Source organism: Oreochromis aureus, linkage group 1 (genome assembly GCF_013358895.1).
Source record: "Oreochromis aureus strain Israel breed Guangdong linkage group 1, ZZ_aureus, whole genome shotgun sequence".
Lineage (NCBI taxonomy): Eukaryota > Metazoa > Chordata > Actinopteri > Cichliformes > Cichlidae > Oreochromis > Oreochromis aureus.
In genome coordinates, this window is record NC_052942.1 from 13658453 (window position 1) to 13677098 (window position 18646).

General features: G+C 39.0%; 3 protein-coding genes across 6 annotated transcripts; 2 read left to right on the forward strand and 1 right to left on the reverse strand.

Moving 5' to 3' along the window:
- The first annotated feature begins 335 nt into the window (after nt 1-335).
- On the forward strand, nt 336-4310 carry LOC116311635 (hyaluronan and proteoglycan link protein 3-like). 2 transcript variants are annotated; one of them, XM_031728811.2, is made up of 7 exons: nt 336-483; nt 614-663; nt 1674-1835; nt 1915-2137; nt 2225-2370; nt 3136-3438; nt 3826-4310. In XM_031728811.2, exons 3-7 carry the CDS (start codon nt 1700-1702, stop codon nt 4119-4121), a joined length of 1104 nt encoding a protein of 367 aa, XP_031584671.1. In that variant the 5' UTR covers nt 336-483; nt 614-663; nt 1674-1699; the 3' UTR covers nt 4122-4310. The 2 variants fall into 2 exon arrangements, with proteins under 2 accessions (XP_031584671.1, XP_031584669.1); XM_031728809.2 differs by having other exon boundaries at nt 336-663.
- Nucleotides 4194-14216, reverse strand: LOC116311631. 2 transcript variants are annotated; one of them, XM_031728803.2, is made up of 5 exons: nt 14098-14216; nt 7293-7504; nt 6635-6812; nt 6345-6559; nt 4194-5602 (listed from the first exon to the last, which is right to left on the reverse strand). In XM_031728803.2, the coding sequence occupies exons 2-5, from the start codon at nt 7314-7316 to the stop codon at nt 5282-5284; spliced, it is 738 nt and encodes a 245-aa protein (XP_031584663.1). In that variant the 5' UTR covers nt 7317-7504; nt 14098-14216; the 3' UTR covers nt 4194-5281. The 2 variants fall into 2 exon arrangements, with proteins under 2 accessions (XP_031584663.1, XP_039464182.1); XM_039608248.1 differs by lacking the exon at nt 14098-14216 and adding an exon at nt 7893-8000.
- mibp2 (muscle-specific beta 1 integrin binding protein 2) lies at nt 14216-16525 on the forward strand. Of its 2 annotated transcripts, XM_031728812.2 has the most exons (8): nt 14218-14447; nt 14841-14931; nt 15138-15186; nt 15405-15594; nt 15678-15749; nt 15837-15943; nt 16048-16138; nt 16228-16525. In XM_031728812.2, exons 1-7 carry the CDS (start codon nt 14422-14424, stop codon nt 16131-16133), a joined length of 621 nt encoding a protein of 206 aa, XP_031584672.1. In that variant the 5' UTR covers nt 14218-14421; the 3' UTR covers nt 16134-16138; nt 16228-16525. The 2 variants fall into 2 exon arrangements, with proteins under 2 accessions (XP_039464200.1, XP_031584672.1); XM_039608266.1 differs by lacking the exon at nt 15138-15186 and having other exon boundaries at nt 14216-14447.
- The last annotated feature ends 2121 nt before the right edge of the window (nt 16526-18646 follow it).

Consider the following 18646-nt stretch of genomic DNA (forward strand, 5'->3'; position numbering starts at 1 on the left):
AAAGATTACGGTGTTTCATAGTGTTTCTAGTAAATGCTGCTTCCCTCCATAACAAGTATCTGCTTTCAAAGAGTTTTCCTCCACAAACAGCCCCTCAGCGATCCCATGTGCCGTTCCTGTTGAAGCGTATTACTGTCGTGACCTTAAAAAAAAGACAAAAATAATTTTGTGTATTTTAATACTTTTATAGAGCCTGCACAAAGAGTTTACCTAATAGTAGAATAATATTCATAACATAAAAAGCTAAATTTCCATCAAAATCACGATGATCTTTAACTTTCTTTTAAAGCTATAAACCACTGTAACTGCGCTTACTTTGCGGGGGTGGGGGTAATTTCTGTAGGTCTTCTTGAACCGCAGATGCCCTACCTCCATTCAAAGCATGCACAAAGACACACACACGGGGATGTTTCCAGCAGCTTGATGACTGAGCTTTAGCGTCAGAGCAGCGGTACGACCCGACACTCCTCAGGGAGAAGAAAGGTCAGGACACTCTTCATCATTATTAACTGGCTCCATATAGCTGCACCTGCTTTTACCATCGACAGAGACTGAGAAGGAGCTAAATGCGATATTAATATCCTGGGAATATTTTTGATCACTTTGCCTCCAGCTCTCCAACATCAGACCTTTCACACGAGGTGGAAAACAGACAATTTCGCGGTAAGTGGGAAAGAAAGCCATCTAATAATAATTATTATTATAACAACTGTACGTCAGATAGTTTGTTAGCTTTAAAAGTTCATTAAGGGTTTTTTGTTTGTTTGTTTGTTTTGTTTTTGTGTTTTTTTAACCGGTAAACTCTTAGGACTCTTGTATTTCACCTGCTTGTTAGCTGGTCGTTTTTTTTTTTTGTTTATTCTCACCTGTATTGCAGGTGGGCCTATGCCATGTTTCAAAGCTGAGTAAAGTGTGGTAAGAGCTGTAGCATTTAGAAAACGTCACTAAAGGTCTATGAGGCGATAAAGGTGAACAATGATGCTCAGATATTTCTTGTTCCCACGTACCTGCAAAGGAATGTGGGGGGTGGGGGGGATCACGAGAAAACTACTGTGACGAGAATTAATGGCTATTGTTAAATCTAAACACTGAAGTCACATTAAGTAACAGTCCCGCAGTGTAAAAACGCCTTTTCCCTGTATAAACACAGCAAACTATTCACAGTGAGGTCATTACATTTGACACATATGCTAAAATTGCATCTTGCTGTCCTTTACTGCTGCTCCTTTATCACAACATCCAGTGTTCACAATACAGCAAGCAGAGTCTTCATTAAAAAACTCTTGAACAACTACTTTAAAACTGGCTTTGATGATTCTTCTTCTTTCGTCTGCTTCCATTCGGAGTCACCATGGCAGATCATCCACATCCATGCCACTTTATTCCCAGCATCTTCCTCCGTCACACCAACCTTCTCCATGTCCTCCTTTACTATCCATAAATCTTCTCTGATGTCTTTCTTTTGTCCTCCTCCCTGTCAGCTCCATATTCAACATCTTTTGTCAAGTATATCCACTATCCCGACTCTGCACGTCCTAACACCTCAGCCTTGCCTCTCTTTGTCTCCAAGCTGCTCAGTCTGAACCGTCCCTCTGCTGAACTCATTTCTGATCTTGTCCATCCTGCTCCCTGACCTTTAATGATTAATTAGCTAATATATTTTCTCTTCGCAGGTTTGAGGATTGTGCAGACACTGCTGATGATGATTTGGTGCTTCCAGACTGTACTGTTGTTCATAGCTCACCTGGTTCTCTCAGACTGGGCCCCGGCTGACCCCCCAACCCAAAACAGCTTCTTCTACAGTGACTACCTCAATGAAAGCGGCAATAACGAACGTATGCACATTATTGCTCAGACCCTAACCCTTTAATATAAAATCAGTATGAAAAATATAAATCTGTATTTATTCTGCAGTTCATTTTATTGGTATGAAACTCCACGTGGACTCTGCTGAGCCATCAGTGCTTTCCGTCAGAGGGGGTAATGCGACCCTACAATGCAGATTTTGGTATGAGCCTGTGCCGAGCTTACCAAGGGAGGTCCGGGTCAAGTGGTCCTGGCTGCCTGCCGCTGGGGGACAGGAGACTGACGTGATCGTGGCTTTCGGCACTCGATTCCGAAGTTTTGGAGATTTCAGGTTAAAATGATCAACTGAATAACCTGATCGCTGACTGTGTGACCTTGTTTGTCTTTAAACTATTAACATGCACTGTCTGTCGGGCAGGGGTCGTGTGCAGCTCCGACAGGATTTCCCAGGAGATGCTGCACTTGTGTTGAATAAACTCTGGCTGAATGATACAGGTCGCTATCGGTGTACTGTGGTGGATGGACTGGAGGACCAAAGCACAGTGGTTCACCTAGAGTTACAAGGTGCTCCATTTACACCTTCAGCTATACACAAATTTCCTGTTTGGTTCAGTGAATGAAAGCTGCGACATGTAGAGTCTAGATCAGATCCACCACGGACCAGTTTATGTCCGACAATATTTTCACGGACCGGTCATTAACTCCGGTCAACTCTTGCGGCTGGTTACCAAACGACTTACGGACCGGTAGCGGTCCGTGGCCCGGGGGTTGGGGACCGCTGGTCTAGATATCCATTATAAAAGCAGACTGCTTCACATTTAAGATCCATGTAGTGAAGGTGAAAAGCTTGGAAAGGCTTGCATCGGAAATTTGTATGTTATTTAAACACATTTAATGCAGTTTACTGTGTTAGTTACAACAGAAACTTAACCTTACTGCCTTTAGGAACACCTTTAATCTGCAAATAAATCATTCATTTATAAAAAAGCAAAAGACAAAAAAGCTACAAGCAACTGATAATCATTTTACTTTCCAAATTGAGTTGCCATAGAAAACCACACAATTAACCACTCATCTGTTTGGTTCAGCTGACCCAGTAGCCTGTGATTTCCCACTGTTGCAGATCAAAGTGTTTTCTTTTGTAGTTTGTAGTAAGAGCAGATGATTGCAAACCTACTTCCTGGAATTAAAAAAACAACAACAACAAAAAACCCACAAACCAATGGTTGTATCACTTGGCAAGCAAAGTAGTAACAATAGATGAAAGCTTGACACACTTTGAAGTCCACATACTGGGTATTCTGACGTCTGATTGAATCCTCCACCCAGGTGTGGCGTTTCCCTACCAACACCCTCGGGGTCGTTACCATCTGAGCTTCCTGGGAGCCCAGCAAGCCTGTAAGGAGCAGGACTCAACAGTGGCCACCGTCACACAGCTCTTCCAGTCTTGGAAAGAGGGAATGAACTGGTGCAATGCCGGCTGGCTGGCTGATGGGACAGTCCAGTACCCGATCACGCAGCCCAGGGAGCGCTGCGGGGGAGCCCGCCTCGCCCCGGGTGTCCGTCGCTACGATAGACTTCACCTCTACCCTAATCACTACGATGTCTTCTGTTTCTCCTCTTTGCTCCAAGGTGAGGCGAAGCAGAAGGTGATAAGGTGGTGCGAGGTCAACAAGGCCACAGAGGAGCTAAAGTGATATTGAGCGGACATTTCCTGATGTGTAATTGTGTTTTCCTTACTGTGACATGTCAAGATGCCCACACTGACAAAGATTAGCAGATTCATAACTTAACAGTTTCACACCCTCACAGCACATTGGTGCAGATTCCCATTATCTCCCTCTTTAAAGGTGCTAAGACTCATTTCTTGAGCCCCCATTTATTTATACAACCACTGTATGAATAAATGACCTAAGTACAAATACAGATTAGTATTTATTTGGGATAAATCGCAGTTAAATAGCAGTCTGAAACACGTCTCTGCGGCTAACTGTCAAAATAAATGTGTTTTATTCTAAGGGAGAGTCTACTACCTTCAGTCCTCTCACAAGATGAACCTGACTGAAGCTCAGCATGCGTGTCAGGAGGACGGAGCAGAGATTGCCAAAGTTGGACAGCTGTACTCTGCGTGGAAATTCACGGGGCTTGACAGCTGTGATGCCGGCTGGCTGGCCGATGGAAGCGTTCGCTATCCCATCACCAGACCTCGAAGTAACTGTGGTCCGTCTGAGCCAGGGGTACGCAGCTTTGGTTTCCCACCTCCACAGCACAAGCATGGAGTCTACTGCTACAAGTTAGATACTGAAAGAGTGTAGATCTCCACCCATCCTTGGTGGGCCATAACATTTAAACATTTTTTAAAATTATTATTATAACCAACAAGAGGTTTAACACTGTAGACGAGAGCACTTCTGCAGTCAGCAAAACATCTACAGGTTCACAAGATGATGAACAGAAGAAACTTTAATGCTACAACATTTAAAAAAAAAAAAAAAAAAAAAAAAGAATCTAAACTCTTATACATTTCTTTCCATGTGAGCTACTACAGATTTTACTTCTTAATACCACTGAAATTATTCAAGTAGAATAAAACTACTTTCAGCTGTTTCTTTATTAACAAGGGCTCACCACATCAGCTAGCACTGCACATTTGTATTAGCAGTTTTTGTAGAGCTTTTTCACTTGTTGGATCAATATGTAAACCACTACACTGTGGAGCTGTAAAATACTCCAACAGAATAGTAAAAAGAAAATCCCTCTTTATATTTGACATGAGGATTCAGAGCTCAAATACTAGCATTCCTGTACTTTTTAAACATTTTTTTCCTTTCACTTTTACTATAGCTGAGAGACAGCAGGAATATAAAAGATAGGAAAACCTGGGGAGAAGGAAAATAACATTCAACAAAGTTGCTGTCTGATTTCCTCTTTCATACATGAACGTAAAGCATTTACTGCGATGTCTCACCATGTTGTACTTACATCGTTTGAAGCACATGACAATCAACTCAAAATCTAGCAAAGGAGCTGGCTAGTTGATTTTTTTTTTTTTATGGAAATATATATCCTATTTATTACAAATAAAGATCCTCATACAGAACATCTGTCTTTGTCTCTCTGCTCATACTGTGCCTCAGTGTCTGAATGTATAACTTAAGCATGCCACCTGTCCTCAACGAATAAGTCTGTTTATTGTTAAACTACAAAAAAAAAAGGTGTTTGAATTAAACTATCCTGCTAATTCGCACACATTTATATTAAATACTGAAATGTTTGAAATAATTGTCATGTTGTAAGTTTGCATTTAAGATGCAGTAGCCTGGCACAAAGACACAAAACACTCCAGGCTTTGTCCACAATGAAAAAGAAAACCTATCACTTCCACTTCTTTGAGTAATTCATGTGCAATCAAAAAAAAAAAAAAAAAAAAAAAAAAAAAAAGAATCTGTATATATATAAGAAGGTGTGCCCTTCTCTATGTAAATTGAGCTTCGAGAAGGAGACGTTCGATTTTCATCCTGACCTCTGCCTTTTTCTGAGGAGCCAACTTCTTAAACACTTTCGTGAGGGTCATAAAGTAATACTCATCGCAGTCTTGTGGTTTTGGAGTGTCTGTCTGTACACCTTTGTGACATTTAGAGGAGTCCATCTCTATACTCCTCTTCATTTTCCTCCCAGTGTCACATTTGTTTCTGGTGAAACTGTGAGACACAGAATGGCTGCCGCTGGCTCCGTGGCTGCTTTGGCCCTCTGAGTTTGAGACGATAGTTATGCCGTTACCGTTCACATCCCTCTCCTGTGAAGAAAATACACTTTTTTAAACCAATTAAAAATCTCTTGGATGACTTTCCTTTTTGTTGGTTTGATGCTCAATTGATAGAACTGGTTCCATCACCAACGTTGAAAGAACACGCTAAAACATTTGGAGTGCAAATAGCTTAAATATGTGCAGGGTTCACATCTCGCCATAAGGATTGTGGTAATCAATGGGACCTTCAACCGATGTTAGCATATTTAAATTTAGCAATGAAACAGAAGCAGCTGGTTCAGCTGGTTGAAGGTAATTGTTATTAGGTGACTGCTGCTTGTCTGATATATGGCTGGCAGTGCATGATTTTATTAATATAAATAGAAAGGTACTCTACTACAATTAAAAGTCCATAAAAATCTTAAATTGAAACCTATTCTCTCAACCCCCTGAGCCCCAATTATCATGAATGTTGAATATCAGAGACATCCACTCATTCTGGGCCATCTTTTTTTCCTTTAGAGAAGGGGAGTTGTGCCCCATTTATAAATTTCTTGGATGTGCACCTGATGTTTGTAACAAATGCTGGTTTGCTTTGCTTGGACAAGCTGACCAATTGGAAGTGCCTGAGTCTCTTTCTAAAGTGGCTACAGCTTTTCGACTAGACCACACACAAAATATTCAATAAAACTATGGACATGCACATTAAATATTTAGGAACATTGTTAAAAGATGATGCATATCTGCTTTAACGTAGAGCCTGTGCAACACTACACCATCACACCCTCACCATGTCATATGAAAGGCTCCCTCTGTCATTTTGGATTCTTTGTGTCAATTCAGCCTGTAGTTTGGATAACTTCCGGGACCTCTTTTGTTGTTGCTCACGGCAAAATGACAGATGACTGTGGAAAGTTTTCTTTCTTATCACTGTGGCTTTGCAGTACAAACAGTGGTAATGCGCCTGACTTCTGCACTGGAGTCTACACCTGTGGAAGGTGTATTCTGAAACAGAAAAGATGTAAACATCATGATTAGGAATGAATTGTTTTTGCTGAAACTTAAAGTTAGGAAACATACTTCCAGTTTCAAAGGCTTCCCTTCGATGACTGTCCAAGTGGATCCTAAGACTGGGGCGGTTTGTGGGTTTGAAAATTTCAGGTGAACAAAACGGACAATGAAATTTTCCTGGAGAACAGCAAGTGTTGCATTTTTGCAGAGCAGGAATAGAAGATCCCTTCCGGATAGACACGTGAAACTGGAATAGATAATAAAGTCATTAATCTGAAAATATCAGATGCATGAAGAAGGGCAGTCAATAATTAGCCCAGATGTCTGCTGGAGGTACGACAACAAGGAAGCTTAGTAGAAATGCAAGAACTTGGAAACAGCAATGTGGAATCATAAAGTTTTAATTTGTATTATTTAATGTGTCCAATGCAAAGAAAAAAAATGTGTAATTCTGATTGCAGTTGAATCACTTTTAATGACTCTTAGACCAGGTTTGTCAGCAACTGTTAGCCTTTTTCAGAATTAAACTTACTCCTTTGCATCTCTTAAACAATGTCAAAAAAGAAAAATGCAAACAAACAGTTCCTATGACCAATGACTAGCTTCATTGTTAGCCACTTACTAGATAAGTTGAATGACACTTAGTTAGCTGCCAAATAGAAAACAGTCAACCTGCTATGAAGGTAAAAGGCTCATAATCACTGCTGCCTAGAATAAAAATACTTACATTTAACTGCTGGGGACTGTCCATCTTTCTCACAGAGCTACCTGAGGCCTGCTCTTCTTCTTTGGGGAGCTCACTGCAGTTTATCGCCCTTTATATTGCTTTGCTGCCTCCTTCTGGTTATGAAGTGTCTGTCTGTACACATTTGAACATTTTTGTACTCCTTTTTGTCTTCCTCGTGTTGCATTCACTTGACCAGGGGAAGCTTCGGTGCTCTGAAATGATAGTTATTTTGTTACAGTCAAAACCTTTGATGTAACTTGCCTCTTAGTGTGATGCTCAGTTTGTAGTAACATGCAAGTAACATTATTCAACATGCCCACATCTTTCTAAAGGCTTATAAACCAGCTTCGTCACCGACTGCTAACCATTTTTAGGGTTAAAGTTACTCCTTTGCTTCTCTTATGTTAAATAAAAATATAAGCAAACAATTTCCACTGTTATGATTAGCCTATCTGATATGTTGCCTGTAAGCCAATTAGCTACCAGACAGAAGAGTTAACCCCCTATGAATATAAAAGGCTCATAATCACTGTTAGTTGCTAGCTAAAACAATATTTGCATTGAACTGTTGGTCACTGTCCATCTTGCTCACAGAACTACCTGAAGACTGTCTTCTCTATGGATATAACAGCAATTGGTTATCCTTTAAAATGCTTTACTGCCTCCTTCTGGTTCCTGCCCACAATAGTTTGAGTCTTTTAACTCATCCAGTGAATTTTAGAAACATTTAACAATAATTTCCCCCCCTTAACTAAGTCCATAGACTGAAGTACATGTGCAGACTTGACCTTAACTAGCACCAGTTCTCAGTGATGTAAAACTGTAACCACTGCTCTCTATAAACAGTAAGCACAGTTGTCAGTAAAGAAGTATGCACAAATCTTGAGTCAGCACTCTTTTCTTTATATTTTGCTAGAAAACTGCTAAATAAAGTCAGCGATTTTTTGAGTTTGTACAGTTCCAACGAACATGACAGTCAATATTTATTATGACCATCTTTATCCTTTGACACAGCCTGAACTTTCTTAGGCAGCTTCCTTCTTTAAATAGTCTTCAGGAATAGTTCTCCAGGCTTCCTGAAGGAGATTCAAAGCTCTTCTTTGAATGTTTTGCCTTTTGTTGTGTTCTCTGTCAAATTTATCCCACACTAAGGTTGAGGTTCGGGCTCTGGGGAGGTCAATCCATGACTGATAGTTTTCCACTGTGTGTTTTTCTGTCCAGGTGAGCTTTCAATGCATTGAGAATGTGTTTGGGATTATTGTGATGCTAAAACAAATGCTGTTGCCAGAAACTTTCCAAATGGTATTTCATGCTGGATTAAAATTTCACAGCACTTTTCTGTGGAGAACAGCAGTTGCTGAAATGAAGCCACAAACTCTCATGTTTTACAGAGGCTGTAGGCACTCACCTCACTCCTGACCTCCTCTATACCTGCTGATGATGATTTTGAAGCAAAAACCTTACATTTGGATTCATCACTCCATAAGACTTCTTGTCACTGATTTTTAGAACAGTTTTTATGTTACTTGGCATACCTCAGCCTTTTCTCTCTGTTTCCTTCCTTAAGAATGGCTTCTCGACTGCCACCCTTCCACTGAGAATATTTCTGATGATGCTTCAGTGAACAGTGTAGATGGAGCAGGTCCTGTCAGGTCTTTGGTGGATTTTATTCCCCTGTTTTTTAATAACATGACTCTCAGACACTTTTCATCTACTGTAGATAGTTTTTAAGTTTAAAAGGAAACTCTGAAAACATCATATTTTTGTTTCTGTTATATAGAAACTGACAATTCTTTGGTTGAGATGGAGGCTTTTCAGGAAGCAATGAGAACCAAAACCTTTAAATCCACCAGATGACAGTCATATGTTGTGGCTGTAATGTGGAGCTCAAGGATATATGTAGCATCTGCTTATATTAAAGCACAATACAAAAAGAAATAAACAAATCATTTTAAATTCTTATCAACATGACATTCATGCCTTAATTTCACATGATCGCCTATCTGTATCACACAGCCAGGCGAGATAATAGATTTCCTTGATTTCCTGAACTCAGTGTGAATAACATGCAGAAAATTATTTTCAAAGGCAATTTAATTAAGCTTGAAGAGTGCAGGGTAGCAAAGCTTTGACCTCTGAAAATCTGAAATGAAATATTATGTCTGAACAGTGAGAAGAAAGCAGAAAATTCAGTGTACATTCACACACTCGTTGGTATCTTTCAGGTGTATGAGGCATTTGTGTTTGAGACAGTGCAATATTTGTTTTGACAGTGAGTCAGCATCTCGAGTATGGTTGGGATCATGTTGGGAAGTTCAATAACAAAAACTTCACCTAATAAAAACTGTTAACTATGTCCTGTCTAAAATCTGGTACAGATAGAGTAAACAGCAGCATTAACAGTAAGGAAACATCATGTGAAATATTGTTTTTCCCTTTTAAGCAGCTTTAAGGTTGTCAGTATCACCTTGATCCTCGGCTCCCAGCTTTTTCCCCATTATCTTTTTTTCCAGGTATATCTTTAATGTGATAATATAAAACTGTCATTCAACTATAAAACTTTATGGGTGATTTAGCATGAATGCCTCCTTTGATGTTACAGTCAACACATAAGAGCAAAACACATAAAACTTGAATGATCTGATTAATTTTCTGACGGACATAAACTTATAACTCTTCAACTCCCACCTCCAGCAGAATTTCAACAGCTTTCCAAGCTAGGTTGGTATTTTCCATTAGAGCCTGTGTTTCGCTGATTTGGAAAAGGCAGGAACGTGTCCCTCGGGGGAACCTGTGGGGCCTGTTACGAGCCATGCAGTCCCTGTACAACCACAGTGAGAGCTAATGCAAATAATTCCTTGAAGTACGTCCTAAGAAAGGCACAATCCCACCACTTGGAAAAGATGGTGAGCAAAGAGGAGCTAATCCCACTCCTCGTCCTCCTGCCGCCCCTTGATTCCACATTAGACAGGTGTCAAAACAGGTGTTGATTGTTTCTCCGGTGTTTGATCCTTTGAGGAATTTCCTCTGCTTTGCCACACGGTGGAGTCAGTGTAACACAACACAAGGACTTTTGCAGACAAAACAAGCAACCCCAGTCATCTCATAAACTGCTCACATAGGAATTGAAAAGGAGAAAGGAAAAAGGAGGAAATGATCATTTTAGATCCCAGACAGTCAGTGAATCAACAATCAGATATAAGTCATTAAATGTTAGACAGAAAACGACCTTCATAGAGTGCCACCTTCTTACTGCTTTTCTTTGTGAAACTACTTTCTCTGTACACAAACATCCTTTTTATGAATCCCTCGTTAAATGGAAATAGGGCGTCCTATTGTGAGTCATTTTATACAAATTGGTTTGTTTGTATAAAATGATCTAAAACCTGTTTTTCTGTTGAGTTACTGGGGCCCGAAACTGACCCGAAAGCAGAGCACCGTGTTTGGCAAGCTATGGCATCTATGTTTTATAGGAAAGGAAAGACACAAAGAGTGCAGTTTTACAGCCATGTGTATAAATGCCTCTAAATAGAAACAAAACAAAGGCGGTGGATAAAATTTGACCAAATATGAGGCTGCCAAGTACACAAATGCTTGGTTTGTTGGCTTTACAATATGGACTATTAATACTCTACCTTGCATAACAAGTAATTCTTCACAAAAACATGTGTTAGGTGGATTCATTCATTTTGTTCTCACGTTAGAGCCAACAGCAGAATATACAATATAGTTCCACTTCATGGTTCTTTGTAATGGCTTTATAGCAATTTTGTTTTAGGGAAAAAATATCCTGTTTCCAATACAGGTGCTAATTGCCTTGCAGGTCAGGTTACGGTAAATTGTAATTAGCCAACATTATACAGCAATCTGCCAATACAACAATGTGAGAGAGATTTTACAGGACTCTGAAAACCTAAATATACGCCATGCCTCAGTCGCTTGTAGAACCACCTTCAACAGCAACAACTTGAAGTAATGGTTTTCTGTATAACCTTATCAGCGTTTCACATCACCATGGAGGAATTATGGCCCACTCTTCTATACAACACTGCTCCACTTCATTGAAGTTTATTACCATTAGTTATGCATGCCTCTCTTAAAGTCTTGCCACAGTATTTCAGTCGAGCTGAAGTCTGGACATCGTTTTCAGCCATTCTGTTGTAGATTTACTGCTGTGCTTGAGCTCAAGTCCTGTTGAACGACCCAGTTCTTTCCAACCTTTAGTTGTCACACAGATGGCCTCATGGCCTACAGATGAGTTTGTGGTCTGGAAGGTGCCCAGGCCATGTGAAAAACAAGCCCAAACCATCACCACTCCACCACCATGTTTAGTTGGTATGAGGTGTTTGTGCTGATATGCCGTCTTGCTTTTTTTTGTTTTGTTTTTTTCAAATATGCTACCGTGCATTACGGCCAAAGATCTGCACTCTGGTCTCATATGTCGAAAGGACATTGTTCCAGAAATCTTGTGGGTCATTGTCATGCAACTTTACCAGCTCTACTGCCGTGTTCTTTTTAGAGAGAAGCGGCTTTTTCCTGGCAACCCATCCAAACAAGCCAAACAAGTATTTTTAGTGAAATTAGTCATGAACTTGAACATTTCACATACAAACCCAGGGCCTGTAGAGTGTGAGATGTAGCCCTTCTTTCTTTGAGTATTGCACGATCGGACATCGGGGTGAAAAACTTGTGAAACTGCCAGAATTTGTGTTTCTATAAAGGCGCTCACACTTTCTTATCAGCTAATCAGTTAATTAAGTGCATCTGATTATCAGCACCTGGCTGCTACTTGTCCACCTAATTCCTGTGGAAGCAGCAAAGATGTACTTAGTTTCTTTTTCATGTAGAGCTGTTTTTCAGAGCACAATAGACTATAAAATAATATAATGATAATGATACAAAACTAACAAATATATTTAGGGTTCTAAACTTATGCATAATTTAACAATTATTATTTTACCTTAATTTTTAGGTTAAAGGAGCATTTTCATATGGTGCTACATTTGCCTAGCAACATAAACATTTGGTTCACTATAGCCTGCTTTTGTATTTGATACATGAGAGAACTGTAACACAGCAGTCACACAGTTAGAAGTACAATTTGTTCTTTAGTATTCTAATTATCTATACTTTGTCAAGTAATACTGTGTAATACTCAGAGAGAATTTTTTATGACTTTTGGTGCAGCTGTAGTCTCAGTATCAGAGGAGGTGTTGATTATTTGACTCCTGTTGACCTTGAAGAACACAATTACACCACAATATGAAGGCTTTGTTGCTGATTCCTCTTCTTCAAGAAATTCATGAAACTCTCAGACTCCAAGCTGCCAGAATATAGCTCTGTCAAACTATAAATATAAGTCTTACAAGCTGAACTGAATTCCACACTTGGCCACTTGCTCTTCATAGTTGAGGTTGTAAGGCCTAACACAGGCAATATTTTGGTGCAACCTCAGGAAGCAGTGTCATGGAGTTGGTTGGGAAGTTTCAAAACAGAACAGAAAAAGGTCAGCAGCAGACTGGCCAAAGTAACACCACAGCAATGTGAGTGTGTAAAGACACACTCACATTGCACATCATATATATATATATATACATATATATATATATATATATATATATATATATATATATATATATATATATATATATATATATATATATATATATATATATATATATATATATATATATATATATATATATATATATATATATATATATATATTAAACCAAGCTGCAAAATGCCACGAGGTTATGAAAGAAAATCTGTAAAAGAAAGCAGCAAGTAATTGGAAAGTTCATCTTCCACCAGTTGCCCTAAAGTCACGCATCTGTCAGCCCCAGTTAGTCAAAGAGCCTCTGTCTTCACTGATTAGATAAGTGAAATGCTACCAATGAGGCACTTTCTGTAAAGTGCTTTCTGTCTTTATGGTGATTTTACACCTTCTATAACTCAGTGAAGTGGCATAGTGTGCACTAGGACTCTGTCTATCATATCTTAAAGGCGATGATATTGATTATGCCATGGTGCTCATGAGAAAAATCAGGAATTCAGCGGTAAGCGTTCATATGACTTGTAGCTGATATTATATTACAGTGCTGTGCAGAAGTTCATCTAAGTTTGACCCTTTACAACTAGTGCACATGTGATGCATCAAAAGTATATTCAGCGTTATGCTGAATTAAAAAAAAAAAAAATGTATCACTTCTGTCACCTCATTGTTACCATGACCAATTATTTCAAAATAGTGTTTTGTTATTTTAATTGTTGGTTTTATTGTCATTTCATTGTGCGTATGTTTTTAAATTGCTGTAGTAATTTAAGCTGCTTTTGGGCTTTGAAATGGGCCTAGAAATAAAACGTATTATTCTTTTTATGTAAAAAAAACTGTAAAAGGGGCAGTAACATTATGCTTTCCTGGGTCCTGTAATAACTCGTAGTAACTAACTAGACTTTCCTGGTGTGAGATAGTGTTTCTTCTCGTGATTAAAATTAAATGGCACTTGCTTTGTGAAGCTCAAAGCACTAAAAGAATAGATACGAAAAACTTAGCAGCAGTGTCTATTTCCATAAAACTGGGATTTGAGTAAAAAAAAAAATCCTTCACCAAGCTTGTGAGCAGTTTCATGTAGGAACCTTTTCCATCGAAGTTCACAATATTAGCGGCTCACATTCACGATAGCTGTGACGTCATGTAAACATTAATACAGCGGATTAAATTAAGATGAAATAGCACAGTTTAATCGTATACTTTAGACCAGAAACAGTTAAATTAAGTTTAAAATAAAGAAGTTGACGCTACCTCTATTTCGCTTCTGATTGGCTGAGAATATAAGCTCTTACGCCTCCGGCCAACTCGAAGTGTTTAAATAGCCAATCGCGTGGCTCTCTCCGGTATGTGTAGAAGCGACAGAGAACCGAAGTCCTCTTTGGTGGAAGACCGTGTGCGCGTGACAGCCCGTCTCCTCCGCTCTTACCTTACTCAATCAACCCAAGTACCATGGAGGAATCAAGTAGTTGACGTTTCCTGCTGCAACCTTCTCTTTTTAAGCTTTCTTCTCGTCTGATCACTGTGCTCCTGATCCGGTTTTATTGACGTTTTGACCTCTCGGCTACTTACGGAAACATGAAGTACATCATCGGCATTGGCGGGTGAGTACTAGAGGATGAATGGCTAAGCTAAGCTAAGCTAACCAACCTTGAAGGCCTTGTAAGGCCGTCACACGTGGGGAAGGCGGTCATTACATCCGGTATGGCTTTTTGATCGAACCGTAACGTTATAACATTTCGATTGCCACTCATTGGGTTCTCTAAATATTAAACTAACCATGTGGTAATTTATGAATAATAGCTAACGTTGTAAGCATGTAATATAGCCGATTACACCATGCACCCGGCAGCCGTGACATTACACATTAAAATGCATTAGATGAGTGATTAACGATCAAATATGGCTGCCTATTACCTTAAAATGATCCTGCAACCCATGCCCTATTTTACATCAACCACACTTCATTCATTTTAATTCCCTTTCTTCCCCTGTAGTGTAACCAATGGAGGGAAAACCACCCTCACCAACAGACTGATCAAGAACCTGCCCAACTGTTGCGTGGTACATCAGGATGACTTCTTCAAGGTGAGCCACATGCATATCTTCGTATCTTTGAATTTTGGATGTAGTTCACCAAAGAGACTGCTCTGGGTAGCAGTTTGAGATAGTGTGTGTATTAAAAAAAAAAAAAGCAAACAAATAAACAAAAAAACGCTATCAGAGCCTTCCATATAGCAGAGTGTAGCATTAGTGGAATGTACCTGGGTACATCTCATCAATGTATGTTTCAGCCCCAAGATCAGATTGAAGTTGGTGAAGATGGCTTTAAGCAGTACGATGGTAAGCCTGGGTTTTTATGAAGGGCTTTGTGTGTGGGTGTCTGTGTGCTTTTGTGTTTTGTGTGTATGACTCAACCTTAATGTTGTTTCATTCCTAACGTGCATGCAATGCAATGAAATCTGGGAGTTTGAACATGTGTTTCTCACTTGTTTTCTTTTTTGCAACTTTCTGCACACTTCTATTTTTTTCTTCCTTCTCCCCCTCTGCCATCTCTTCAGTCATCACTGCTCTGGACATGGAGGCTATGATGAGTACCATCTACGCGTGGCTGGAGAACCCGGTGAAGTTTGAGAAGTCTCATGGCGTTAATAACACCCTGGATTCTGAGATCGTGCCAAAGTCTGACCGCAAGGAGGATGAGGAGACTCACATCCTTATTGTGGAGGGCTTCTTGCTTTACACCTACGAGTAAGAATCTGTGCTTAGCTACATGTGAGTTAAGTGCTTGTTCTCGAAGTCAAATGACACCAATTCCTCTCTACCTGTTGCAGACCTTTGATCGACGTGCTGAACCAACGCTACTTTATTTCCATCCCATATGAAGAATGCAAAAAGAGGAGGTGGTAAGTGCTCTAGTGTTCTTCACATGTTTTTGCCATGCAGGCAGCTGTAGCTTGATCTTTTTTAACTGGTCTTGTGTCATTCTGCAGCTCAAGAAACTACCTGGTACCAGACCCACCTGGCCTTTTTGATGGCCACGTCTGGCCCATGTACCTGAAACATAAGAACATCATGGAGGCATCAGCTGTTGATGTTGGTAAGTTGATTTTGTTTTTTATTAATGTAAATGTTGAAACCATGTGTGGTGCTTCGTCACATAAACGCTGACCACACTGATTAAATATGTGTATCCTCTTACAGTGCAGCTGGATGGAACCAAGTCAAAGGAGGCGCTGTTCAACTTTGTCTATGGCGACATCCTGAATAACATCCAGAAGTCTCTCTAACAAAAGTATTAAAATCCTCTAAATATATAGCAACAGAAAAAAATTTTTATATGTAAACTTCCGTTACTGATTTTATGTGCTTTCTGTATTGCAGATCATCTGATTGGCTAAAAGGATCATATAATCAATCTGCAAGCTGAAGACCGCCTTGCCTTAAGTTTCCACCTGGCAGCTCATTTATCAGAGTGCTATGTTTTTTTTTTTTTTTTTTTTTTTGTTTTTTTTGTTATTTTGTAAATGTTTACCTTTCAGCATATGATGCTGGCATGATTTTATATCGATCGTATTTATTGCTTTGATACGGAGTACACTCCAAAGAGAATTGATGGATTTGTTAACAGGATGGTTGCACTCAAGTTGCGTATGTCAATAAACGATCCTCCTGCCAATTACACCGTGTACTGATTATTTTTAGAACACGACACTCCCACTTCAGCTGTTGCAAAATGGAACTTTGTGAATTCTGAAGTCTTTACCTTTAAATTGGTTATTTAAAATGTACACCAGGAACATTGTGTAGCTGCTTAGATGGGCACATTTAGCTTTCTCTATCTTCCTCCCAGGCAACAGTTGGTGCAAACGATAAGAGGGACTCGCCTCGTGAGTTCAGCTTTTGAGTACAGGGCTTATCCAAATTCACACATATTTGGACTCTTCTTTCATACAGATTAAACTCAATTACATAACTTTGAAGTTTTAATGATTAAATGGGTTCATGTAACAGATCGCATGAATAAATGGCTGAAAACAGTAGTCGCATTTAGGAAAAAACATGCAGTGTCAGATTTGACCATGGTGTAAAGCACACAGATCGTGTTTTTGATCATATGCTATAGTATATTTCTTAAGCACATTAGTGAGCGGAGGTTGTTTTAGAAGTATTTTTGATTATTAAAAAATATATGCACTATACACAACAGTCACTAAAGCACTATGCATTTTTTACTTCTGTCCTACTAAAATCTTAAACATCTACGGTGTTTAACAAATGTATTAACCACCTGTCGTAAAAAGAAAAATCTTAGAAGTTAAATATTTTAGAAATGTAAATACCAGTAATGTTATAAGGAAAGCAAACTGAATGTACCTTGTCATATCCAAATTTGAGGCAACACATTGGACGCCTCATAGAAAAACTGGTAATTGCCAATACTGTTAATTCAGATGCTCCATAAACCTTACACTTGGTGATGGGTAATTGGGCCCATTCGCTCATTTTTAAAGTTTTTATAGTCTTATCCTATAAACAAACTTCAGTTTTCGCCCATGTTTAGTAAATGTAGGAAATTTGATGTTATTTTCCAGCTTTTATAGACGTGTCATGATTATATTCTAAAAATCCAACAAAGAATGAAAATCCATGACTGAGTTTAAACAAGTAGTGCTAATTACACATTTACAGAAACATCGACCTTCAAATACAGACCCCTACAGACTGTTAGCTACGTTTAAAGATTTCGAATGATACCTATTTAATGTGCTCTTTGAATAATAAAAATAGCAATAATAGAAATTGTGTAGCCGTATATAGACTTAACCCACATCTTTCTATGTAATTTTTTTGAAGCAAAAAAAGATGTTCCGTAAAAGTCTCAGAAAGTTTTCCTTTTGAAAATTGAAAAGGAAAAACTAGAGAGAAATGATATGAATCATTTCCCTAATGTTTGGTAAACAGGCCTGTATAATGTGCATGAGTCAGTATAGAGTGATGTACTTTTATTACAGCTGATGAAATCTAATTCAGCAGAAGAACTATCTGAGCCACGGGTGTGTCCTCTGGGCCCCTCTGAGTCACTCCACACGTTATGTAATGTGGCTGAAGGAATGTATGGAGGCATTAAGTAGGTCAGAGAAATGTGAGAAGTGCTTTTTTTTCTCTTTGTCAGTGTCGAGTCGTCGTCTCATCGTTTGCAGTTATTGTGCAGAAAGCTCCTTTTCAATATGCTTTGGATTGGTTAAAAAATATGAATCATTGTACAACAGGAGCCGTTTACCCTGATGTTAAACTAACCTGCCTTTTAAAACAAACTGAATTATATTTTTAGATCTGTCGTCATAAATCTTTTCCCTTTAGTAGTCACTGTTTCCCCAGTGTCCAGTGTGTTATTGTGGAATGAAACAGACATGTTGATATTATACTACAAGCGTGCATGAAGGCCCGAGAGCATGGTACAAAGCAGCTTTTATGGTTTTTTGAGGTTAAGAAGCAGCTGCACAGAACAACCCCAGATGAGGTGAATTAGGCTCTTACAAGCTGTATGTTAGATTTTGTTATCAGATGTCATGTTTTATTGTTGTATTTATCGCCGTTGATGGCCTCCATACACTCTTCAGTCTGCTTAAACGTCCCCTCATTTTGGTTTTGATTGTTTTTAATTTTTTTTCAGCCAAAAGCTTCATACATTCATTTAGAATATTTGTTTTATGCCATTTACACTTCAAAAATATTCTTTGCTTCCATTCTTTCTCCTACTAGAAGATCAGTGCAATTAAACCAGTATGTTCAAATGTTC